The sequence below is a fragment of the Erpetoichthys calabaricus genome, chromosome 10 (genome assembly GCF_900747795.2).
Source record: "Erpetoichthys calabaricus chromosome 10, fErpCal1.3, whole genome shotgun sequence".
In the NCBI taxonomy this organism is placed as follows: domain Eukaryota; kingdom Metazoa; phylum Chordata; class Cladistia; order Polypteriformes; family Polypteridae; genus Erpetoichthys; species Erpetoichthys calabaricus.
Window position 1 is genome coordinate 157,893,516 of NC_041403.2, and position 26,588 is coordinate 157,920,103.

General features: G+C 37.2%; 1 protein-coding gene across 1 annotated transcript in view; it reads right to left on the bottom strand.

Moving 5' to 3' along the window:
* Positions 1–26,588, bottom strand: part of tdrd5 (tudor domain containing 5) — a 66,611-nt gene that overhangs the window by 24,051 nt on the left and 15,972 nt on the right. Inside the window, exons 5-12 of the mRNA XM_028812195.2 lie at positions 24,281–24,694; positions 21,139–21,341; positions 18,609–18,692; positions 17,844–17,900; positions 15,013–15,172; positions 14,596–14,750; positions 5,032–5,252; positions 811–1,020 (exon numbers count right to left, since the gene is read on the bottom strand). Of these exons, the coding sequence (XP_028668028.1) occupies positions 811–1,020; positions 5,032–5,252; positions 14,596–14,750; positions 15,013–15,172; positions 17,844–17,900; positions 18,609–18,692; positions 21,139–21,341; positions 24,281–24,694 (1,504 nt within the window). The remainder of the gene's footprint in view (positions 1–810; positions 1,021–5,031; positions 5,253–14,595; positions 14,751–15,012; positions 15,173–17,843; positions 17,901–18,608; positions 18,693–21,138; positions 21,342–24,280; positions 24,695–26,588) is intronic.

Genomic DNA, 26,588 nt, shown 5'->3' on the forward strand with positions numbered 1-26,588 from the left:
GAATTGGATTAAGCATGTCTGAGAATGCTGTTTATTGTTACACTGTTATATTTAAAACAATGGAGTTACAAGTAGGGAAGAAAAAAAAAATTAGATTTTAAAATTGATAATGACAAGCCAATAGAGAACCTGTATTGTTTCTTTCTAAGTTAAGGTTCACAAGGAGCTTTGGGCTCTGGAAGACATGTTATGGGTTGTCTCTATATAGGAAAACTATAAAGTGTGTAATCTATTACAGGATAAGGAGTGCAGATTAATGGCCAAAAGTGGCAAATACATCCATTTAAAATTAAATCTATAACACAGTAAAGTGTGAAGAACATAAAGGTGTCTGAATGCTTTCTGAATCCACCATATATGATCATAATATCATTAATGAGAGAGAGTATTTTCTGTTGTCTTTTTTCAATGAAGATGGATTTCCTAATTATTTGTTCCTTCAAGTAATTTCCTTTCCTGGAGTGCACAGTTTAGGTTTTCCTCTAAAATGACTAAAATGAAATCTACAAATGCAGTAAAATGTGCAGAAAGTTAATTGGGTTCCGATTACATTCGTAATCCAATGAATTGCTACGGTGGACACAAGATTAAATATACATTTAAAAAAAAAAAAGGAAAATTCCAAGCATTATCCCTTTTTGTTCATTGTAACACTTAAGACTTTACAGTAGACTACAAAATACAAATTATTTTAAACATGTAAGGCATTAATCAGTTAAAAACGACAAGCAGCAGAGCTAATCTACTGTATTGTACATTAGTTAATACCTTGAGGTATGGTGAGAAGTATTATTTAAACCAAAAACTTACTTTAGAAACTTTACTCTGTTCTTCTCCACTTGATCAAAATTTCCAAAGTCAACATAATGTACTTCCACATACTGCTCACTAATAATCCGGTGAACAATTCCACGATAAAACCACAAGGTGCTAGTTTCCACACAGCACACCTGACCGACTCTAAAGAAGTTCTCAGGAAGCCGGTACCTTTGTGATGCCTCTTTAGAAGAGTAGCACACCCTGGAAAAGAAATGCATGAGATTACTAACACTGCTTTGATAAGATTCGCTTCAAAATGGAAAACTCTTTCGTTTGTGTGAACAAGCTGAAAAAATGTAATCAAAGAAATTCCACAACCACCCTACCCTCAAGATCTGGTAGCAGGTGACTACCAATTGCACCCCACTATGAAGGGCTATCTCCACTATGATAATGACGGTGATGTAAAATCAACTACAGAAGAGTGATTAGCCAAGCAAGACAAAACATTTGAGAAGATCAGGAAGGCGTTTGTGAATAGATTAATAAGGGTATTATGTTTCACAGGGATTATCTTCAAAAATAAAAGAGTAAATGATCCTACTTCTGTGTGACATGGGATAGCCACCATTAGGACCTGCTGTTCTACAGGAGCTGACTGCATGAAAATTTAAGAGGCAATCCATGGATGTAACTGTTTAGAAACGGGGAGGTGGGAGGAGTGATTAATTAATCAAGACACAAACTCCCAAAGATCCACAACCTCATTGTAGAACTCTCTACTAAATTCTTCACAAATCTAGAAAATAACCCAAACATCAAACTAAAAGACATGATGATGAAAGACAGCACCAAAAAAAAAAGAAAGAAATAGCAGTTCTTGATAAAATAAATAATAACATTAGATCACTTTAAAAAGTCTTGTTAAAGCAGCCCTACTGTACATGAAATGTGCCCTACCTAGTAAGACAACAATTCCTACAAGACTAAGAAATAGTCAAACATATAACAATTACTGTACTCCTAAACTAGAGGAGCACTGCCTCGGTCCTCTGTTGGTGAAGAAAGTCAAAAGGAGGCAAATTTCTCAAGAGCGGAAGAAATAAAAAAGCAGACATGGTTGTTCTTTGAAAACTGGGCAAAGACAGGTTTCCTCAAAACTACAGATACACAAAAGTTTTGTAAAAACATTTCATAACTTTTATTCTGCCAAGATCAGCTATGCATGTAACTGATACGAAAACGTGTTTTTATAGGATAATGACAACCTGCTGTGAAAATGAGATACTCCCTCAGTTTAAAGGGGTAGTCTTTGACAGGCAAGGAATTTATTTATTTTTAATTTTTTTTGATAGAACCTAAACTATTTCATTCACAAAATTTTAATTACTCATATGACAGAGGTGAAACTTGAGTTCCACAACAAAGCCTTTCCCATGTAAATGTTTTTCTTTTCCTCTTCTTTCACCAGAAAAAAACTAAGTAAATGTTTAAGAGCAAGACACCACATATGCAGTGAAAGTAGCTTAGTTCATCTGTTTTAATGACTTGTCTTTTAAATGTCTTTACACAGAGTTCTTAGATTTTGAGTAATAGTAATAATTATAATTAACGATTCATTATTTTACTAAATCTGTTCTTCCATGATTCTTTGTTGATTAGCTCCTGTTCAAAAATGTATTGGTAAAAACCTATAATGCACATGCACAAATGACTGATGAAACAGCTAACAAGAGGAATTTGTCGATAACTTTTTAACAAAATTTACCCTCCGCTGTCAATCACTGAGTACCCCAGTAAAACAACAACAACACGTAATACACCTGCAACCTTAAAACACAGATTTCATGACATTGCTGACCTGGAGGAAACAGCAGACAGGCAGCAAAATGTGCATGTTTACTGACGAACAGGCCGGCATTTTGCACAGAACATGTGTTAAATCAAAAGAGAAACAGCGCACAAAGATACGTGAACTTGAAAAGATCCGGAACAATCATTACCTTAGTGCACCTGCACCAAATCAGAAGGAACACTGAATTACACAGGGCACAGATATCTTTATAAAAGGGGACCTACATGAAGGGCAGGTGAATTTCAAATGTTCTGCATGTCTCCGATGCATTTTGATGATCCGTTGCCTCATATTCAGCCCTTCATTCTTCATTCTGGCACTAGCATAACCAGCCACTCCTTGAAATTTGCCATTTGGAAATTTTCATAGTTAGAAAAGCTTTTGTGCATGTGCATCTCTAGCTCTGACATCATTTTAGCTGCTAGGCCCGTGCGCCCAATGCAGGCATGTCAGGTATAAACCAGCTTTTACTGTAATGTGGGGGATTTTAACGGTGAAAGGGCTACATTTGTCATCTTTCTTGATGTTTCTGAAGTATAACAAATGGAAAGAAGGACTAATCCTTCAACACAAAACATTCGGGACAAAGTGAAGAAGATCATAGCTGGGGTTCCTCTCTCCATTCTTCAAGATATATTTCAGTGAAATGCTCAAATCAGTAGGAATGATGATGGCTTAGTATACAGATGACAGAGCGATTCTTTACAAATCTAGACAATTTCGGGTTGTCACTTAAAGACTACAAGAGGCCATCTACACCTTAGAAACCTGGTTAAGGACTTGGTGCTTTGAGACCAATCCCAAAAAAACCATGGCAATCTTACTGAGCAACAGAATGCTGTCACCAACAGGTAAAATCACAACAATAAGATCATCCCGAGAAAACTTGGTGAAATACCTCAGAATGATACCGGACAAGTTCCTGTCATGGAAACAACACATCAAATTCAACTTTTGCACAGCCAAAACACCAGCAATCAACTTAATCTTGTCCTCAACAATAAGAATTAACAAAATAAAAATGTACAGAACCACTATTCGTGCCTGAATGTCATATGCAGCAAATCTTGGGTAATATGAAAGGAGCAGAAGCTAAATGTACAAGACATGGACAGCAAAAGAAACTGCAATAATACAAGTGTATTGGAGGTCATCAGTGACCTCTCTAGAGCAATTCAAAGGGGTGACCTGGGGCCTCATCACTAGAGAGTGGTATGCTCTGGGTCCAGAACAATGGGGTTGGGGTGGTTTGACTATAAAACAGTGGCATGCTCCAGGTCCTTAAATACTGGGGCTAACAGAGTAATGTCATGCTCTGGGACCAAAACCCAGCGGAAAGTGGAAGCTGAATTTAAATAGTTTCAAGCTTCTCTTGAGTTGGGTTGTGTTTTTCTTCTTCATACTGTCTTCGATAAACATGTTACCAGTTCACTTGCACTAAATGTTTATCGTGGTGTCCTACTTCCATTTTTCCAAATTCAGCAGCTTATTACAATATATGTAGGATAAAAATTACATATGTAAAATATGTACATAAGAAAAGATGAAGATAAGGTTAATATTTTGACTTTTGTACAATTTTCAGACATCCTCAAACACGATCTTACCGCTTTTGGAATTTTGTGTGTCTGTGTCTCTGTCTGGATTACAGTCTATGGACACGAGAACTCAAAAACAAACAATTCAAATGAAAGCTGGCAGAGCTGTAAGCATTTTAAAATACTATAAATCTATTTATTTTGAGTATTACTATCATTACTATTTTCTATTCTTTGGCCAAAGCCTTTATCCAAGGCGACTAACAACATTTTAGATGAAATTTCATTTTGCTTCTTTTCCTAATTGGAGCTCAGGGAGGAGAAATGACTCAATTATAACAGAGTCAGTAGCAGAATCTGAGCCCGCAACCTTAGAGTCGAAAGTCCCAAGTCTTAACCACTATGCCACACTGCCTGGCTTGAACTATTTTGCTTCCAAGAAACTACAGCTTTATGTGGAGAAAGTCATATACAGTATATTGTTTGATCCATTTCAGGATTGCCAGATCTGGAGCCCATCTTGAAAGTATCTGGAACAAAGGAGAAACAAATCCTTGGCAGAGACCCTGCCCATCTTATTATCCAAAAATCCACACCTATATCTGGTCATATACAGCCAAATTAAAGTTGCCAATTAACTTAATAAGCACATATTCACGCTATGCAAATAAAAATGGATTACCCAGAGAAAAACTCTTGGGAGATTAGTGACCGCTACTGGAACTGAAACCCAGGACACTGAAGCTGTGACATCCTACCATTAACAACAATGTCACTCCGCTGCAAATTCTGTAATACAGTACAGCTGTGAAAATTTACAAAGAACAACAATGAAATTACTCAACAACAAGAAACTATTTTAATTCTTCAAACTCTTACCTCATCTCAATCATCATATTTAACAACAGCTTACAATCCTCTGTCTCATTAAAGCGAACATAAAACTGGCTAGGAGAAACAACTGTCTCTACTAGCACAGAAACCATAGTCTTTTCTTCCATTTGTGGAGGTGGCTGCAGGTTCCCATCTCGGAATGCATCTAGTGGTCCCCTGGAGTTAGCTTGCAGCTTACAGATCTCGTCCTCACTAATGTCCAGAGTCTACAAAACAATCAAAATAAATATGACTAGTTCTCGACTGTTTAAATGTTAAGAAAGCATTTAGAACTCTATACAAAATTGATACATTCAGATTTTATGTCTCAGTACCTCCTCTATTCTAAATTCTGATTTAGTACAATAAATGCACCATTATTTCTTGCGTTCTTTGTCACAGCTTTACTCCACTATGAACACTATCTCCAGCTCAACCTGGCAAAGACAGACCTTGTTTTACCATCTGATCCATCTATATGCACACCTTCTTCTCTTCAGCTTGGCTCATTATTGTTAACACCCACCAAGTAGGTATGCAACCATGGGGTGCTGATTGCTGCCCAGCAACCATGTTGCGACAGTCTCTTGGTCCTGAACAATAACTAAGATCCATAAGATCAGACAGAAAATACAGCACAACTCCTGGTCTAGAGTTTATCTGGTACTGTGCTTTGCTAGGAATCATACCAAGGTTTGTTTAAAGGAATGCATGCTTAGTAGCTTGACTTTGTTGATAGCCAGGAGTAGCTAAGAATATACAACAGTTACGTTATGACCAAATACCAACTACAAAAGATACCCAAATAAATGTATAAATCATCAGACTAGTTAAAAAAAAAAAAAAAACTGATCACGATACATGACTCTGAAGCCAAACGTATTACATATAGAGCTGCCACAGACCTTTCAGTAGCAAATAAACACACTACCAAATTAGGCAATTTTTTGCTAAAAAGAACAAAACTGCTGTTAAGAAAAGACGTGGCAACACAAAAAATGACACGACTATAGTGTTTTTGAATTTAACTCACTCAATAAAGCACCTTAACAGTTAAAAAAACACAAGAAAAGTTTGTTTGTCCCGATGTACGTCACAACGCAATCACCAAGTGAGAGGATGAGTAAATATCCAAAAGCGACACTTTCTGTGATTAATAAAAAAAAATTTTAATGTGTGAAAATGATTCGATAAATGAAGGAAAACCCTAAAACAGTAAATTCTAATTTAATTCAGAAAAAAAAAAATATTTTATCAAGGTTGTGAAAAATGTGGCAGCACGATCACATCATCCACATGTAATCAAGGCTACTATTCTAACCGGAATCAGAAAGGCAGAGGAAGTTTTCATTCCACGTATACCTATGATTTCCATTGAACTCCCTTTCGAATTCAAACGACTTCAATTTCCAGTATGTCTTTCATTTGCGATGTCCATAAATAAAGCGCAAGGACAATCAAAAAAGTTACCAGAGTTTACCTTAAAGAACCATGCTTTTCACATGCAAAGCTATAAATAACCTGTTCCAGAGTAGGTTCAGGAAAGAATTTATACATTCTTGCTCCTAATTGCGAAATGAAAAATGTTGTGTATCATAAGGCACTGTAAATATTTCGAATCAAATATACTGTTACTCGTTAATAATAGCAGTTTGACTTTTGAACAATATTTGAATAATAGATTAACTGCCAAATAACTGACTTTTTTCCAACCCAAGTGACAGTCAGGCATTCCCGCAAGTAGTTATAGATAACAGGAAAAGATTGGGCAACATATGACAAGAACGGGAGTTTTACTGAACATTCAGCATGGGTTCAGACAGGGAAGGTTGTGCTTCACTAACATACTAGAATTCTATGAGGAAGCAATAATAGAAAACAATCACATTCATTTATCTGGACTTTCAGAAAGCATTTGATAAAGCGCCTCATCAGTTTTGAGCAGAATGTTAGGTTATACAGTGCATCCGGAAAGTATTCACAGCGCATCACTTTTTCCATATTTTGTTATGTTACAGTCTTATTCCAAAATGGATTAAATTCATTTTTTTCCTCAGAATTCTACACACAACACCCCATAATGACAACGTGAAAAAAGTTTATTTGAGGTGTTTGCAAATTTATTAAAAATAAAAAAATTGAGAAAGCACGTGTACGTAAGTATTCACAGCCTTTGCCATGAAGCTCAAAATTGAGCTCAGGTGCATCCTGTTTCTCCTGATCATTCTTGAGATGTTTCTGCAGCTTAATTGGAGTCCACCTGTGGTAAATTCAGTTGATTGGACATGATTTGGAAAGGCACACACCTGTCTATATAAGGTCCCACAGTTGACAGTTCATGTCAGAGCACAAACCAAGGATGAAGTCAAAGGAATTGTCTGTAGACCTTCGAGACAGGATTGTCTCGAGGCACAAATCTGGGGAAGGTTACAGAAAAATTTCTGCTGCTTTGAAGGTCCCAATGAGCACAGTGGCCTCCATCATCCGTAAGTGGAAGAAGTTCGAAACCACCAGGACTCTTCCTAGAGCTGGCCGGCCATCTAAACTGGGCGATTGAGGGAGAAGGGCCTTAGTCAGGGAGGTGACCAAGAACTCGATGGTCACTCTGTCAGAGCTCCAGAGGTCCACTGTGGAGAGAGGAGAACCTTCCAGAAGGACAACCATCTCTGCAGCCATCCACCAATCAGGCCTGTATGGTAGAGTGGCCAGATGGAAGCCACTCCTTAGTAAAAGGCACATGGCAGCCTGCCTGGAGTTTTCCAAAAGGCACCTGAAGGACTCTCAGACCATGAGAAAGAAAATTCTCTGGTCTGATGAGACAAAGATTGAACTCTCTGGTGTGAATGCCAGGTGTCACGTTTGGAGGAAACCAGGCACCGCTCATCACCAGGCCACTACCATCCCTACAGTGAAGCATGGTGGTGGCAGCATCATGCTGTGGGGATGTTTTTCAGCGGCAGGGAATGGGAGACTAGTCAGGATAAAGGGAAAGATGACTGCAGCAATGTACAGAAACATCCTGGATGAAAACCTGCTCCAGAGCGCTCTTGACCTCAGACTCTGGCGACGGTTCATCTTTCAGCAGGACAACGACCCTAAGCACACAGCCAAGATATCAAAGGAGTGGCTTCAGGACAACTCTGTGAATGTTCTTGAGTGGCCCAGCCAGAGCCCAGACTTGAATCCGATTGACCATCTCTGGAGAGATTTTAAAATGGCCGTGCACCGACGCTTCCCATCCATCCAACCTGATGGAGCTTGAGAGGTACTGCAAAGAGGAATGGACGAAACTGGCCAAGGATAGGTGTGCCAAGCTTGTGGCATCATATTCAAAAAGCCTTGAGGCTGTAATTGCTGCCAAAGGTGCATCAACAAAGTATTGAGCAAAGGCTGTGAATACTTATGTACATGTGATTTCTCAGTTTTTTTTTATTTTTAATAAATTTGCAAAAACCTCAAGTAAACTTTTTTCACGTTGTTATTATGGGGTGTTGTGTGTAGAATTCTGAGGAAAAAAATGAATTTAATCCATTTTGGAATAAGGCTGTAACATAACAAAATGTGGAAAAAGTGATGCGCTGTGAATACTTTCCGGATGCACTGTATATCACAAAGTGTAGAGAGCAAGTTAAAGGAGGTTATGCTCAAGCTTTATACTGTACTGGTTAGACCTCATCTGGAGTACTTTGTGCAGTTTTGATCTCCAGCCCACAAAAAAGGCAAAGAAGTGATAGAAGTCCAGACAAGAGCAACTAGGCTGAATCGAGGACTTATCAAAATTACTAACAACCTCCTTAAGGCAGATGATTCTGGTTTAATTACTATTCCCATCCTCCTTGATCTGAGTGCAGCCTTTGACACTATTTGTCACACTACTCTTCTCAAAAGATTATCTTTGATTGGCATTACCCACACTCTACTAGACTGGTTTAGATCCTACCTTTCAGGCCACACTCAGTTTCTTCAGCTTAAAACTTTCAGATCCCAATCCACCGCTGTTACTTCAGGGCTCTGTCCTGCGGCCCCTCCTTTTTATTATTTACCTCATTCCCCTTGGAAATATCTTTTGTAAATATAACATTAGCTGCCACTGTTATGCTGATGACACCCAGCTCCATCTCACTAGCAAACCTGTTTCCTTTCCATTCTCCTCGCTTATTGATTTCATAGCAGAAGTCAAATTGTGGTTCTCTTCAAATTTTCTTAAACAGTGACAAAACTGAGGTTTTCCTCATTTGGTACAAAATCAACATTATCCAAAACTGATAATTTTTTTTTTATATTTTATTTATTAATTTTTATTGTAATCATTCCATACAAATAGATCAATTTATAACCTAACAAAATTGAAGACATATCAAACCCCACCCCTAAGAAGGAGAGCTAAGCCAAAGGAGAATTGCTTAGGGCTTTTTAATAAGGCAACAATAAATAAAAGAAAGGGAAAAATAAATATTTAGGTAAATAAAAAATGGAGAAGGGAATTAAAAGCGGTAATAGTTATTTCTCTTATTCTAAAATAATATTGATTAGATCCTGCCAGGTTTTGAAAACATTTTGTACAGATCCTCTAACTGAGAATTAGATTTTTTCCAATTTCAAATAATATAAAACATCGGTTTCCCACTGACTTATCAGAGGAGACTTAGGATTCTTCCAATTTAACAGAATAAGTCTGCGTGCCAAAAGTGTAGTGAATGCAATCACCGTTTGCTTGTCCTTCTCCACTTCAAATTCGTCTGGAAGAACACCGAACACAGCTGTTAATGGGTTAGGAGGGACTGTGACCCCAAGGCTGTCTGAAAGGCACTTAAAAATTTTGGTCCAAAATGATGTTAGTTTGGTGCAGGCCCAGAACATGTGACCCAGTGAGGCAGGAGCTTGGTTGCAGCATTCGCAGGTTGGATCTTGCCCTGGAAACATTTTGGACAGTTTTAAGTGAGACAGATGGGCTCGATATATAATTTTTAGTTGAATAATTCTATGCTTTGCGCATATGGACCTCGAGTGAATTCTCTGCTTTGCTACATTCCACTCCTTTTCTGATATATTGATTAAGAGATCTTCTTCCCAATGTCCTCTTGGATCTTTAAAAGGTAGGGACTCTAATAGGATTTTATATAATGCGGAAATGGTGTTTAATTCCTCGAAATTGAGCAGTATTTTTTCCAGCATTGTGGAGGGTGCGAGGTGGGGGAAATTGGGCAATTTCTGTTTAACAAAATTTCTAATTTGAAGATAGTGAAAGAAATGTGTAGCTGGGAGGTTGAATTTTGAACGTAATTGTTCAAAAGATGCAAATATGTTGTCTATATAAAGATCTCTGAGCATTTTAATCCCAAAACTTGTCCAGGTATTAAAAACTGGATATGTTTGCGAGGGTTGAAAGAGGTGGTTCTCTTGCAGAGGTGCCGCAGATAAAAGATTTTCCATCTTAAAATGCTTTCTAAGTTGGTTCCTTAGTCTGAGTGAGTAAAGCACAACTGGGTTATTAGTATATTTGCGATAACTTGCATTTATTGGAGAGCAGAGCAGGGAGTATAAAGAAGTACTACAGGATTTTACTTCTATTGCGGACTAAGCCTGTGTATGTTCATTTATTTGTGTCCAGGTTTTTATGGCTTGTATGTTTGCTGCCCAGTAATAAAACTGAAAATTAGGTAAAGCCATGCCACCTTCTGCCTGAGGTCTTTGTAGGGTCGATCTTTGGATACGTGGGTGTTTTGAGTTCCAAATGATTGAGGTTATTGTTAAATCTGTTTAAAAAATGATTTATTGATATATATTGGAATGTTTTGAAATAAAAAAAGAAGTTTAGGAAGGATATTCATCTTAACAATGTTAATTCTTCCGGCTAGAGGGAGATGAAGGGTTGACCATTTATGCAACTTAATTTTTTCCATACAGACGGCAATTTTTCTTTTGTTATTGATAATTCCTCTGTCTCCCCTTCCCCACATGTTAAGAGTCTAGGTGTCATCGTTTATAGTACTTTATCCTTTCAGTACCACATCAATAACATCTCCCGGTCTGCATATTTCTACCTGCGTAACTTTAATCGTATTCGCCCCTCCCTCCCTCCCCACACCACTGCTATCCTTGTTCATAGCTTTGTCACTTTCGTCTGGATTATTGCAATTCCCTTTTCTTTGGTCTTTCTCACAAATCTCTTTACAAGCTTCAACTAGTCCAGAATTCAGCTGCCCGCATCATTACTAGAACCCCCTTCTATTCACCATGTCACTCCAGTTTTGTAGCAGCTTCACTGGCTTCCAGTTAAGTTCCACATTCAATTCAAAATTCTCCTGTTAACTTTTAAGCCTCTCCACAATCTTGCCCCTCCATATCTGTCTGACCTCCTCCCTTTTGCCATTCCCTCCCGTACCCTTAGATCCTCTTCCTCCATCCACCTGACTGTCCCCTTCATCCTTCTTACCACTATGGGAAGCAGAGCATTCAGTTGCTCTGCTCTCCAGCTCTGGAACTCACTATCATCTGAGCTTAGAAATATTGAATCATTCTCACTTTCAAATATAAACTTAAAACACATCCGTTTAAAACTGCTTTTTCTCTTTGATTACAATTGCTCTGTCTGATTTTAATTTTTGTATTTTAGTTTTGTTTATAATGTGTGTCTTATCTATTGTTCAGTGTCCTTGAGTGTTTAGAAAGGCGCCTACAGATAAATAAAATGTATTATTATCTATTATTATTAGTTATTAAGAAAGATTAAAAGAGCTGAGCCTTTTCAATTTACTGTAAGCTAAAGAGGTGATATGACTGAAGTGTTTAAAATTATGAAGGGAAAATGTACAGTGTATCAGGACTGGTAGTTCAACAAGAACATAGGGACACAGTTGGAATCTTGGTAAAGGTAAATTTGTACAAACATTAGAAGTTTTTACTTTACACAGAGAACCATAGACACATGGAATAAGTTGCCAAGTAGTGTGCTAGACAGTTGGACTTTAAGGACATTCAAAACTACAGTAGATTTGATGTCATTTTTGACGAATTAAGTGGATAGGACTTAGGGGCTTTGTTAAGCTAAATGGCGTGTTCTCATCTGATGTTCTAATCAATGGAAAGTCTACTGAATGGAGTGTTTTGTACGCGTGTGCTCTGCGGTTTTTAGGCTATGAGAAAAACAATGTTTAATTGACTTCATTATGATTGAAAATGTTAAAAAAGGATAATTTTTGCAACCAATAAATGAGGACTTCTCACATATTATAGTGAATGCAACTTCCTTCGGTTTTTCCTCAGATATTCAGACTTTGGTTATGTTAAAAGGGAAAAAAAACAAAGATTAACCAGTGATAATTTTTTTGTCACTATAGAAAAGAAACTGCAACTCTACAACTTTTTAAAAGTTTAAATTATATTTTCTAATAAAAAAAGTGATAAGGAACCATAACTTTGTACGCGTGTCTATCACTGCCTCCTATCACCCCCATCCTCTCTGAAAATCAAAATAAGGTCACCCTAATTAAAAAGATGACCAAAGAAATGTCAAGGTTTATGTAAAGAAAGCAGCAAACTACAAAAGAAGTGCACGGCTGAGCATGAAAACAAGACAGAGGTAATGTCAAGGGCTGGGAATCTGTGGACAACTCTGGAATCAATGATCATAAAAGCAAAATGTTTACCTAATGATCATAACTGTAGAATGACATCAGAAGTATATAAAAGTAATAACGATGGACATTTCATTGCACAAAATGACAATGAGACAAAGAAAACACTCAGTGCCACCAAAGGTTTTATTAGGCTCCTCAGTTTAAGTAAATCTCCTGGCTTAACTTCAATTAGTCATACCAAAGGGAGGATCAAATCAGACCATCATCTCCCCAGCCAAATAGCTGCTGAAAATGGCTGAAGGAGAAACCAAGTGCCTGATAAAGTCAGTCAGTCACATGTCAATATACTGTAGATATTTTCTGCTGTTAAGCATGGGTGTCTAAGGATCACCTTCCAGGACCAAACAAGGTATGGAATAATCCACCAAGACAGGAAGGGGCACCAAAACTAACCCTATCTTCTCTTTACTCTTCCCTAGCTCAGGGAAACCGCCCATGGAGGGCAACTCAGCTATGCCCCTATACAAGATAGCCACGCCCCTTAAGGTCAGGATGTTATAAAGCTGAGAGTTCATGGAGGATGGAGTCTCAGTTGATGGAACTTTGTCCTGAATACACAAGTTTCCTGATACTGACCTGCTCGAGGGTGCTTATTACTCAGAAAAGCCATTGAGGCTAAAGAGGCATATATTAAGCCTCTTTTTCAGCTGTGCCACCACATGCTTGTTTTGGGAAAATTATACGACTGGCGCCCCAAATCTTCTTTGGTTCTCTGGATTCTTACCGCCTCCAACTTCTGCAATGCTTAAAACCGCAACTTTTTATGCTCTCTCATACATAATTCTCTTCTGGTTCGTCCTGCTTCCTCTTCAAAAGCGGTCCTGCCCACACGCAGCCGACACTGCATTTCTCGATTGCTATTCGTCCTCTTCCAAACCCTTCCCGCCCACACGCCATTTCTCGATTCCTATTCCTGCTCTTCCAAACCCTTCTCCACACTGCCTGCGGCTCCTCTTCAAAACCGGTCCCGCCCACACGTAGCCAACACGGCATTTCTCGATTCCTATTCCTCCTTCAAACTACCGTGTTCCCCCGCTCCTCTCTCATGACCCCATTGGTGTCACGTCACCGCCCTATATCTAGCCTGACCGCGTGACCTTTCACTTCAGCTGTATTTATGCTCCTCCGAATTATTATGCCATCAAAAGGTCTTTGCAACAGAGCAAGACTCATTGTTACCCGAATACATACAAATATTATTGAGTGCAAACTGATCGCTACCCAAAATTCTGAAACAATCTTCATTCCGACACCAATCTCCCTTTTAAATTTAAATGCACACAATTCCCACTCAGACTCGCCTTCTCCATGACTATCAACAAGTCCCAAGGACAAATGTTTGCAAAGATTTGCGTTAATCTACAACAACCAGTCTTCAGCCACGGTCAGCTGTACGTGGCTTTTTCTAGGGTTAGATCTTTCGACTCATTATCTGTCGTCTCCACCAAAACACCTGTTCACAACTCCGTCTTTCAAGAAGTATTTATTTCTTCTTGACTTCTGAATTCCTTTCTCACCGTTTTCCGTTCCTATTCTTACACTGCCGTATGCTACGGCGAGCGTCGGCTAGTACTATATTATTTTATTTTTCCCATTTATCTTAATTCCTTAAAACAGAAGGATTAAACAGAAAATATGCAATTATTTTATAAAAGGAAACATTTGCAGAAAGCTACCCAGGAATATAAAATGGAATGCTATGTTTTACATCATTTTACATTATAAAATGTCACATTTTACATTACTGCCTCAATACTATACACAAGATATTTGCTCATTAAGATATGCACACATCTAGTCCTGCAGTGTGCAATTCTCTATGCAGAGCAAAGTGTATTTATATATGTAAAAAAAAAATGAAACCTATATTTTTGTTTGATTAAGTTTTTTGTCATAACTGTATAGATAAAAAGCAAATTAACATTCGTACCTGCTGGAACTTTATATTTACAATTTTAAAATCACTCTCTACTTTCTCAGTCAGCTTCTCAATGTTATTGTCCTCCCATAAAGACATTTGATTAGACAAAAGATAGCTGTCATTAGATTGATTTAAGGACTGAAATTCACTCTTGTTCTTCACACCTTAAGAAGGGTACATTGCAGACATAAAAAAAAATCATTACTAAAGGTTATTCCTCATTTCTCTTCAATGCTCAGAAAAAAAGACTAGAATCTGAGAGTAATTAAAATTATCTGCTATAGCTGTGAAAAAAAACAAGCACACAAAAATTATATACAATTAAAAAGAACACTTTTTAGTAATCTTCAGTAATTATAAAAAAAAAAAAGAAAAAAAACCACACACACAAAACTCAAATCTCAAGTGGCGCAAGGATTTACATACCAGACTTTGTGTCAGCCTGCTGGATGTCAAACACTAGCCAATTTATGTTTAAATCCTCTTTGCCGCGATCCAAAATCAGGGTGTCACTCAAAGTGTTGACTAAATCAATAACACTTATAAATCCCAGTTGACTGACAGGCAAATCTTCATTATACATTTTCTAATAATAAAATATATATATACATATATTGTTTATTAAAGACAAAAAAATAAAAATAAAACACCCACAGTCATACAAATGCCTAACATGCAGTGATTAGCTAAACTTCCTGGAGTGTTATTTATTTTATAAAACATTCAACAATATTAATGGTCAGAAGTGACAGTAAAATAAGACAAAGCATGCAAAGTGTAGAAAGCTTGGATTATCCATGTTGTTTAAACAAAAATTCAAGTTCTGTTTTATGGGAAGGGGAGACCACAAGGTTGTGAGAGAGAGGCGGCTGCTTATGACTCCCTCGCAGTTGTAGTCAAAGTCAGAAGCCCACTTGGGGTTAGGAATGCTTCCTAAAGCTCAAACGGATAAGCTGCTCCTTACTGCAGCCAACCTTTCCATGAAGTGAAATGAAGAGAGGTAGAGCCCTGAGAGAATTTTTTTTCACCACAGACAAAGGAGATACAATGACTGACATTTTATGATCAAACACCCAAGCTTTTAATTGAACCCATAACGAGCAGATGATACCACCTACATATGATTCATTGGCTGATGAAAACCTCTACAATGATGTCATCGCTTATAAAGGTTTTAAATACTAGCTTTGTTCTGGTAAACACATTGCATGTGCTTTGGGGGGGGGTTCAGGAAATGATTTGCAGCATTGGTAGATATTCAATTACTGACCTGGGAAAAACGAAGTATTAAAACACAGTTACCAATCTCAGGTTTTGCCATGAACTGCTGAAAGCAATGTTGCTGATGTGGTTTGTCACTGTCAATACTGAAGGCAGCCCCATTCTGTCGATAAAAACTTTGCAGCAACAAAGTGCAGAGATTTAAGTTGGAAGTAAAAAAAAAAAAAATCATGATTTTGTGTAGCAATGCAAGTTCATGTGTGACCATTAACTTTTAAAAATCTCAAATCCCAAACAATGCTTGTTAGGGTCAGACACCAACACAATCAAATCACAAATCAAAGAAAGAAATCCAATCAGTAAACATATGATATAAAAAATGTACCTTGCTTCAGGAAAGGAGTCAAAATTGTCACTCTTGTTGGGTCACAATCACAGTGGGTTTTTGTACCAACTGAACGCTTAACCAGAAACCCTTCCTAATGATGCTTCTTGTTTCTCAAAGTCTGAACTCATTATAAAGTACTCCTTTGAAAGCCACATATTATACTTAAGCATTATATTTTTAACATTCTTTTCTCCACCAGCAAAAATGACATATGGTAATATGTATGTACCACTGCTCTTTGATATATATATATATATATATATATATATATATATGGTGGCTCTGAGGTTAGGGAGCTGCTCCAGCAATCAGAATGTTGCCAGTTTGAATCCTGTAAATGCCAGAAGTGACTCTACTCTGTTGGACCCTTAAGTAAGGCTCTTAATTAATCCCCTGGACCCTTGAGCAAGACCCCCAATTGCTTCGTCATAGGTATGACATTAACCTGCATCCAATCCTGCGAGCAGGTCCTTCAACTTACAAGGAAAGCATGGGGATGGATGGTGGGATTGTTCCAGTGTGGTGCTAAGGTGTCACCAATGCACTTGAGTCCCAATCCAAGTGGTTCATTGTGTGGTGGGTGCTTTATAAAATTCTAATTATAAATTATTTTCCCAGTAAGCATAATCTCCAACCAGTCTTTAGTACTAGTAGTACCTTTCACCAATGTGATGTCACCTTTGACCATCTTACTTTCCATAAGACGGCAAATTTGATGAAACAAAGACACACAAATAAAAAAAAGGAAAAAACTGATTTCAGCAGCTTCAGAGCAAAATCTCAGAACTGGAAAGTGATCAAATTATTTCTCGCCACTCACCATGTTATAATTTTGCTCTCTGACCATTTTGTCATACTTCATACTTCAATTACCACAGTTTAGCAAAATGAATTGTGACATTTTAGATTTCTACTTATGAGGAAGGAGGAACGTATTTAGATGCCGATCAATCAGTCCTCTGTGTTGCATAACACAATGGTAACTCTCAGTTAATGAATTTAGTACACCTCCCATTTTATTTACCTTACTTTTTGCTGTAGAAGAGGATCCCAGCTATGAGATGAATCAAGGTAAGTGAAGTACTGTACTCCAATTTTAAAAAACAGAAAAATACAATTTATGACAAACACAATGGATTATACTGTATAAACATAGTTACTGCTTATCATAAAAGACAGGACCGCTAACCATTTTTACATAAATATTAACACGCTGACCAAAAAAAATAATAATTTCATATAGTATCTAGGTAGTGTCAACATGTAGATGAATTGACCAGGGCCTGGAGAACATCATGTGCAATGCTACAATGTACTTCCAAACTGACAAATTTGGTGGCTGACTAGTCCCACTTTTCAATGGGAGATATGCGATTCCAGCCATTTCAGAAAGACTTGTGAAAAGTTTTGATAAGAAATTCGATTCAAGTGGGCCAGCATAACAAGCAGCACAACTGGTGATGTGACTAAATAAACTCAAAGGAATTTAACTTTTACATTATTTGGTGAAAACGATAAAATGATATAAAAATAAGTCACCATCTCTAGACTTAATGAACCACTCAGATAGCAAATCATGTTATCAACCACTCCATCTTCTGTAAAGTTAGCACTTAATATAAAAATCGGTCAACCGTCACCACTTTACCTTATATTCTAGAGGCAATTTGTTTACTGGCAATCCTGTGGGATGTTGAGATACCACCTGGAAGAAAAAAATATTCAACCAATTGACACCATCACCCAAAAATTACACTTTGAAATATTCCAAAACTAATGATTACCTTAAACTGTAAACATTCAACCCGATTAAACTCCTGATACATTCAAAATAAGTATAAAGATGTACAAGGAATTTTACATTTTATCAGGCTACTCAACAATGTTGAAAATTAAGAATCTTGCATGCTCTGGTTTACTAACATTCCTAAAGACATAAAATAATCCCATTAAAAATTACATATTGTCTGCATAAGATATTTGCTGCAATCCAATTTTACAAATTGAAGTAATTAATCCATTTCATACCATTTATTAGTATTTATGTAATAATTCAATGTGTTATATAAGGTATACATTATGGTCTGTAACAAAAGACCCTAGGAAACCAAATCTTAGGAGACTTGCTCTGAAATAAGCACTTGGAAACTACAAATATTTACCAGCAATCTGCCTGTTTCAAGCATTGCTAACCCAAAACAATGAAACCAAATAAAAACTGATTTCTAATCAACATAGTAACACAATGTAAGCGTGGACACATTAATCATGGGGAAAGAAATAGAAGCTTAAGGTATTTTCTATTTTATTAAATATATAAAAAATAAAATGTTTCTCTCAGTCTCACAATTATCCTCAAAGTAGTATTCGTACATTCATTGTTTGAATTATTTTTAATGATGTTAGTTCTTACTGATCTTATCTTCTTTTTCAGCTCATGGCTTACGCCACCTGCAGGTCCGCATTTTGCTATTTCAGCTTTTATTTGCTTCTCCAACTGTGAAGCAGAAAAGAAAAAAAAAAAAAAAACAGCTGATACATACAGCTTTCAGAAGATTTGAATAAGGAGAATAAATCATGCACCTAATCATTTCATATTTTATCGTTGACATTTACTTATTTGGCTGATGCCTTTATCAAAGGCGACTTCCAACATTTATGATGCAATTGGTTACATTTCTTTTGGTTTTACAACTGGAACACAGGCAGGTCAAGTGACTTGCTCATGGTCACAAGGTGGCAGTAGCGGGACTTGAACCCACAACCGCAGGGTTTGAAGTCCAAAGCCTTAATTAAGCATAACACCACAATGCTTGCCAATCAGGATGCTTTGCTTTTCCATCTGCACACACATTTCTGACAGCGAGCACTGGGTGGAATATGTAATATACGGTAGCTTCTGCTAACATACTCCAGAAATATAAAACAGTATTATGTCCACCTTCGTTTTTGTAGTATGGCTATTCTTAAGGTTGTTTCAACATATTTGACAGACATCAAAAGTGTGCGTTTCTGTAACAGTAAGATTTCATATTTTTATACGTACACTGTATATGGAATACACAGCCTTCTGTTTGTCATTCAGCAGGCAAATGTATATGGAGTTCTTCTACAAGATAAATTACTTTAATTGGTTTAATAGTTTTCCCTTATGTTGGCTGCATCAGTTTATGCCAAAACTGTACACTGTACAAGTCGAGGTTTTCATCAGCTTATGCTTCACAATTGACTGTTCCAACTCCAACAGTCCAGAGCTGCTTCTCCTTACCTCCTGCTCCCCATGCACTTGTATGGCATACAACAAACTGTCAATTGATGTGGCAATTTCAAGCTTCTATCACCCTTTTTTTTTTTTTTAGTTTTATGATAAGCATAATCTGCTGAAGAAAACTTTCAAATTTTAAGAGTTGCTCTACAGCTGGTGGAAAAATATCTATAAAGAGGAGGTCAGCAAGTTATCCTTTGCTAATTAGTAAGTACAAAAGAAGCAAAGCCTACAGAATGGCATGACTCTGTGTGTCCTTCCATAATTCAAACATGAATTAACAACTACAATCCACCACTTTTTGGTGCAATTACCTTCAAGCCACTTTTTGCACTTTCATTTTGTCGCAACTTATGCACATTACTATACTACTCACAGCTACTGCCAACTACAATGAACACCAAGCTTGAATGTACTCGTTCAAAAAGGCACCGGAGCTCTCAGATTAAGACTGCTATGTAAGTTCCATCTGTGATGGACTATAGAGTCGTTACAGTGTCTCAAGACCTACTGTACTAAAGAAAGATGCATTACTCTAGTTTCCCACAGCAGATTGTTTCGCCTACATTTGCCTGAACTGCTCTAATCCAGCATGTAATGCCCCTGTAACTGAATTTAACAAACCAAATGGCTTTGAAGAAAAAGGTACCTAAAGAAACAGACAAGGCCATAACCTAGTATTATTTTATGTATGGAGATATCCCAAACATAAAACCATCTATACGTCCTAAAATTACACTAACCTCTTACATGTAGGAAATAAAAATGTTAGGCCTGAATACACAATAGGAGGCCTAAAAATCAAAATGACATCTTAGGATAAGGATTTAGGAGTAACAGCGGACTTGACACTATCAAATGCCAGACATGCTCAGAAGCCATTAAGAAGGCGAAAAGAATGTTGGGTTATATAGCGCCCTGATGTGTACAGTACAAGTCCAAGGAGGTTATGCTGAACATTCATAATACACTGGTGCGGCCTCATCTGGAGTAGCGTCTGCAGTTTTAATCTACAAGCTAAGAAAAGTACAAAGAGTTGGAAAAAGTCCAGAGAAGAGCAACTAGGCTGATTCCAGGACTACAGGGGAATAGTTATGAGGAAAGATTAAAAGAGTGGAGCCTTTTCAGTTTAAGCAAAAGAAAATTAAGAGGAGACCGGGTTGAAGTGTTTCAAATTATGAAGAGATTAAGTCCAGTGGATTGAGATGGTTACTTTAAAATCAGTTAATCAAGAACACACTTGAAAACTTGTTAAGGGTAAATGTTGCACAAACAGTAAGTTTTTCTTTACACAGACAACCCTAGACACATTGAATAAGCTACTAAGTAGTGTGGTAGACTGTATGACTTTAGGGACCTTCAAAACTAGACTTGATGTCATTTTACAAGAATTAAGTGTCTAGAACTTGCAAGTTTTGTGAATGGCCTGTTCTCATCTAGATTGCTCTAATGTTCTTTTTAGATCAACAGGAAGATGTCTATCTGGGGAGCAACAGTTGAAGGCTGGATAACAAAATACATTAGTGCCATATTGGTATATCAAAGGATGCAAAAAACACAATTATAAACAAAGTAATAGGGTGTAACATTCCACAAAACATATAAAGGGAAGAATTTTGCTTCCGAGATAAAATTCTGCAATACAACCCAAATGTTAGAAAGGAAAATGATTTCCCACCTTTTTGATATTGTTTTCAAATGTTCCACTTTTTGTTGGCAGCTGTGAAAGCATCTTGTGTGAGTGATCCAATTTCAGCCCAGAAACCTTTGCTAAAGCACTGCAAGGCTTGGAAGCTGTAGACTCTGGTGTCAGCTGAACAACTTCTTTCTTTGGTACAGATTCAGATTTATACTGGTTCGCTGTATTTTCTGTAACACTGTCTTGAAGATGACATAAAATAATACGGGAAGAGAAAGAAATGTTAAAAAGATGTGATGCTACCAAGACAGAAACTATTAAAAATCAAATGACAGTGACTGGACGCTACAGCAGTTGATCCCACAAAAAAAAAATAATAACATTTCTTTTTTACTTTCTCATATACATAGCATAGAGAAAGTATAGAAATCGTGAAAAAATTCGACCTCAAGATTTTGATGAATCTTGACGTTTTGGACCTTCGAGTCCGAAAATACCATTTTTGAAATTATGTCTGTCTGTCTGTGTGTAAACACGATAACTCGAAAACGATTTGACCTTCACCAATGAGATTTTGTATACCTGCTTTATAATCAAAAATAAGGAATCCTATTCCTATCAACTTTTGGGCCACTTCCGGCAACCAGAAGTGGTACTTTAACTGCATACTTTCATGAATTTTCAAGTAAACTATGGTTATAATTACAGATAGGGGATATGCACAGATATTTATAAACAGATATGAATTTGAGAAAAATTACTCAATCAGAGGAACTATTTTATTTAAACTACCATCCAAAATTTTGGGTATCATGGAAATATAAATGTGTACACAATATTAAAAAACTGTATTCAATATAACGCATATTCTTTCAATAACTATTAATTTTATTTCAATTTATACATCATCAGTTTAACAATAACGTGTAAACATTGAACATGCCTTGTAAATATAAAGATGTAATGAGAACAATAAGCTGCTACATCCCCATTGTGTTCTTGGTAATACATTTAATTTTTACAGTTTTTCCACCATCATTATAATTAAATGTAGCTAAATGCAGTTTCACCTATAGCAATTTATTGCAACAAACATTATACAATACTAACACTTTTTCTATGTTTTAGGTGACTATAACCCTCTTTACTTTGCACGTAATCTAGGTAAGGCATATGTAATCATGAAAAAATTCCACCACCATTGTCGACCTCCCTAAGTGTGAAAATATTTTAATATAAAGTTTGATTGTAAGTAGAGATAAATGATTGTGTATCGATATTATCAATTCGTTATGATGAGAAACAAAGAGATATGATATTTGAGAAATGTTGCGCAACTGGAAGTGGTTCTGATGACCGTTTCCTCTCTCGCAGTATACGAGAAAGTAGAGGGGAGCACACTCACGATTTTTTCTTTACACGTTAACAGATGGCAAATTAGCATATTAAAGCTAAGCTATTACACACATAATAACAAAAATAATTTTGGTCATTATCCAAATATGGACTTCCAAGTTAACTCAAATATACAGTAATTGATTTAATAATACATTTTTAACATGGGTCATTTTTGTTTTTATTTGTATAACTAAGTAATTCTATCATGAGTCGAGTAGAAGTAATAAAGTACAGTAATCCCTCCTCCATCGCGCGGGTTGCGTTCCAGAGCCACCCGCGAAATAAGAAAATCCGCGAAGTAGAAACCATATGTTTATATGGTTATTTTTATATTGCCATGCTTGGGTCACATATTTGCGCAGAAACACAGGAGGTTGTAGAGAGACAGGAACGTTATTCAAACACTGCAAACAAACATTTGTCTCTTTTTCAAAAGTTTAAACTGTGCTCCATGACAAGACAGAGATGACAGTTCCGTCTCACAATTAAAAGAATGCAAACATATCTTCCTCTTCAAAGGAGTGCGTGTCAGGAGCAGATGTCAGAGAGATAGAGAAAAGCAAACAAATCAATAGGGCTGTTTGGCTTTTAAGTATGTGAAGCACCGCGGCACAAAGCTGTTGAAGGCGGCAGCTCACACCCCCTCAGTCAGGAGCAGAGAGAGAGAGAGAGTGACAGAGAAAAACAAGCAAGCAAAAATCAATACGTGCCCTTCGAGCTTTTAAGTATGCGAAGCACCATGCAGCATGTCACTTCAGGAAGCAGCTGCACAGAAGGTAGCAACGTGAAGATAATCTTTCAGCATTTTTAGAAGAGCGTCCGTATCGTCTAGGTGTGTGAACAGCCCCCCTGCTCAATCCCCCTACGTCAGGATCAGAGAAAGTCAGCGCAAGAGAGAGAGGGAGAAAAGTAAGTTGGGTAGCTTCTCAGCCATCTGCCAATAGCGTCCCTTGTATGAAATCAACTGGGCAAACCAACTGAGGAAGCATGTACCAGAAATTAAAAGACCCACTGTCCGCAGAAATCCGCGAACCAGCAAAAAATCTGCGATATATATTTAAATATGCTTACATATAAAATCCGTGATGGAGTGAAGCCGCGAAAGGCGAAGTGCGATATAGCGAGGGATTACTGTACATACAAAGCACCTGGTGTGAGTAGATTACCAGTTCTTATCTACAGGGTTAGAGTCTGAGAAGGGACACATCCAATAATGAGCAGCACAGAAAAGAGTAATGCAACTTGGTAAGCGTCCATAGAGGAGGTGTTATCACCCGCCAATGTCTAGAGGACACCAGTCTAGTCAGCTCAAGCCAGTACTACTGAGTCCCCATGTAGAGCACTGGAGAGTGTAAAGGCATCACTTATCATCAGTGCTGAAGTGGACAGTGAGAGTGTGTGTGTGTGTGTGTGATAAAGTCTGATAAGCTTAGGGGGCACAAGAGTAGGTCAACCTAAAATGAATCTAGTCAGCCCCATTCTCTCCATGATAACAGCAGATTTGTTTCACCTTATCCTGTTTCAAGCACATTTTATGTATTAACTGAAATTGTAGGCAATGTACCTATAGCATACTATTATGCTTAAGAGATCTTAGATCCATTCTCATTCAGTTATTAATAGTAAGCGTTAAGTGTTATTACCAATTAAGTAAGGCACTTATAAATGGAATACACTGGAAAGTAGCTGAACCATAACAACTTTACTATCACTGGGCATTATAATGTTAAGTAAACATAAGAGGAAACAGTTAATGGTTAACAAAAAAAAAAACAAACCTTACCAGAGGGTGCTTTACCAGAAAAACCAGCCTGAAGAGAATTTGTTTGTGGTGGTTTTTTTAGACACAACAAAGAGCCTGCTCTGGTTTGCTCCACCACCACGATATCTGACATCTTCTGTAAAATTTCCATGATTGAGTAGAAACCATAATGAGAAGCTTGCAAGGAATGGCCAAACCTTGAACGGAAGGCATCTTCCAGTTGAGAAAGGAGGACAGGAGAGGAAGATAACAGCTGCTTTAACTTGGAACAGAGAGCTGCAGGAAGAACAGGGATCACCTTTGCTCTTCTGTGCGGCCTAGGCAATTCACAGTTGCGCATTTTGCAGCCTCTATTATTGTGTCCAGTTTTTCTGGTAGGAGGCCTCTGTTTGGCAACTAAATCCTCTATGCCTCTGGTGGAATCATTGCCAACACCTAAAAATGAAAACAGTGCTCATTCAAAACCACTACATTTCTGTACATGTTACTATGTATACAAAATTCATAATATACACATTATTTTGTATTCATATTACAAAACCATTATAAAAAGCATAAGAATTACATTTGGCTTGGTTAAGCTTAAGACACATTTCAAAACCCTTTTTTGAACATACAATACCTTAACATGCCAAGTTCTTAAGGTGCCAGCCTATTAAAGACCCCAACAATTAATAAAGAAACAAAAATAAATAAATAAAGGGGGGGATCTTAAGGGGGAAAAAATCTGGACAAAAATGGGTCTCTTCTCCTTGCAGATCCAACATCTTCATTATAAATCGTATTAAATCTGTTGGATGACCTTAACAGTGTTTCTGGAAAAGCTGAATATAAGCATACATTTTTCTCAATTCTGATGCACATCATACTAAATTAGATCACTTTTCATTGATCGTTCAAGAGCAGCTTAGATATCTAGGAGCTAAAGACACAAAGGAGGTTTATTTAAATATGATTTCAGCAATAACATTGAAAATGTCAAACAAGACACTAATAAGTGGTGATCTCTACAGCTTTCTTCACACAAGCAATTGAGCTTATTTATTCATAGCATTCACTTTTATTTAGTATGTGGAAGTCATGGGGGGAAATAAGCTTAAAATTATCTCATGACTTAAGATAAAGGGTTCTAAATATAAACTGCAGTATATGAAAAAAAAAAAACTAGATCATAAGGTATTAACACAAACTCTGAACATTTTACTAATTTATTAAACAGTTATAGAGAAAAGCCAAGCAAAATGACACCTTTTATTGGCTAACTAGAAAGATTACAATATGCAAGCTTTCGAGGCAACTCAGGCCCCTTCTTCAGGCAAGATGTAATACAGAAACTGAAGTTTCCTATGTTTATATACACACTCTAGGACAAGAAATAACATTGGTAAATCTTTAAATGAGAGATTTTGTATGTAAAAAATTAATAGATTCATTCAGGCTAGGGTTAATTTAGCAAGAGAGAAAAGAACAATGTATTGTCAAGATCTCTGGATAAGATAACTGTCCAACAAAGTCTTTTGAAGTTTGTAATGAGTTTTTCAAAACAATGTGGGTCTGTAGACAGGTTGTCTGTCATTCTGAGAGATGTAAACAATCCTCATATCTGGCCATAAAACTCTTGTCTTTATTCAATCCATGTTGTAAAGTATTAAATTTTAGCATGAGTTTAACTTCCCATTCTTTTCTCTTTTGCTGTGTTTTGAAGTTGCCCATAAGCACTGTGACCTTAAAGTCCTTCTCACAGTGTCCATGGCTGTTGAAGTGGGCCGCCACAGGAACATCTGTGTTGCCATGTTTAATGTGGAACCTGTGTAAGTTCATTCTCTGGCGGAGTGTTTGTCCAGTTTCTCCCACATAGAGTGCAGTGTCAGGACATTTCATGCAGAAAATTAGGTAGACTACATTAGATGATCTGCAGGAAAATGATCCCTTGATGTGATGTTCAAGTCGGCAGTGTGGTATAACTATACGGTCTGTATCATAGATGTGGGCACATGTTTTGCATCTTTTCTGTAGGCATGGAGATGTGCCATTTTCTGTTGGTTCACTTAGGGAGCCTCGGACAATTAATTGTTGAAGGTTTGGTGGTTGTCTGTATGCCAGGAGGGGAGGTTCAGGAAATACATTTTTCAGTGTTTGGTCATTGTTTAGTATTGGCTGAAGTTCTTTTATAATTTTTCGAAGTGTTTCAAGATGTGGGTTGTAGGTGACAACAAGGGGGATGCGATCCTTGTTGTCTTTGTTTTTATATTCCAGAAGGTTGTCTCTGGGTATGGCAGTAGCTCTTCTTATTTGAGTGTCTGTTGTTTTCGGGGTGTAACCTTGTTTG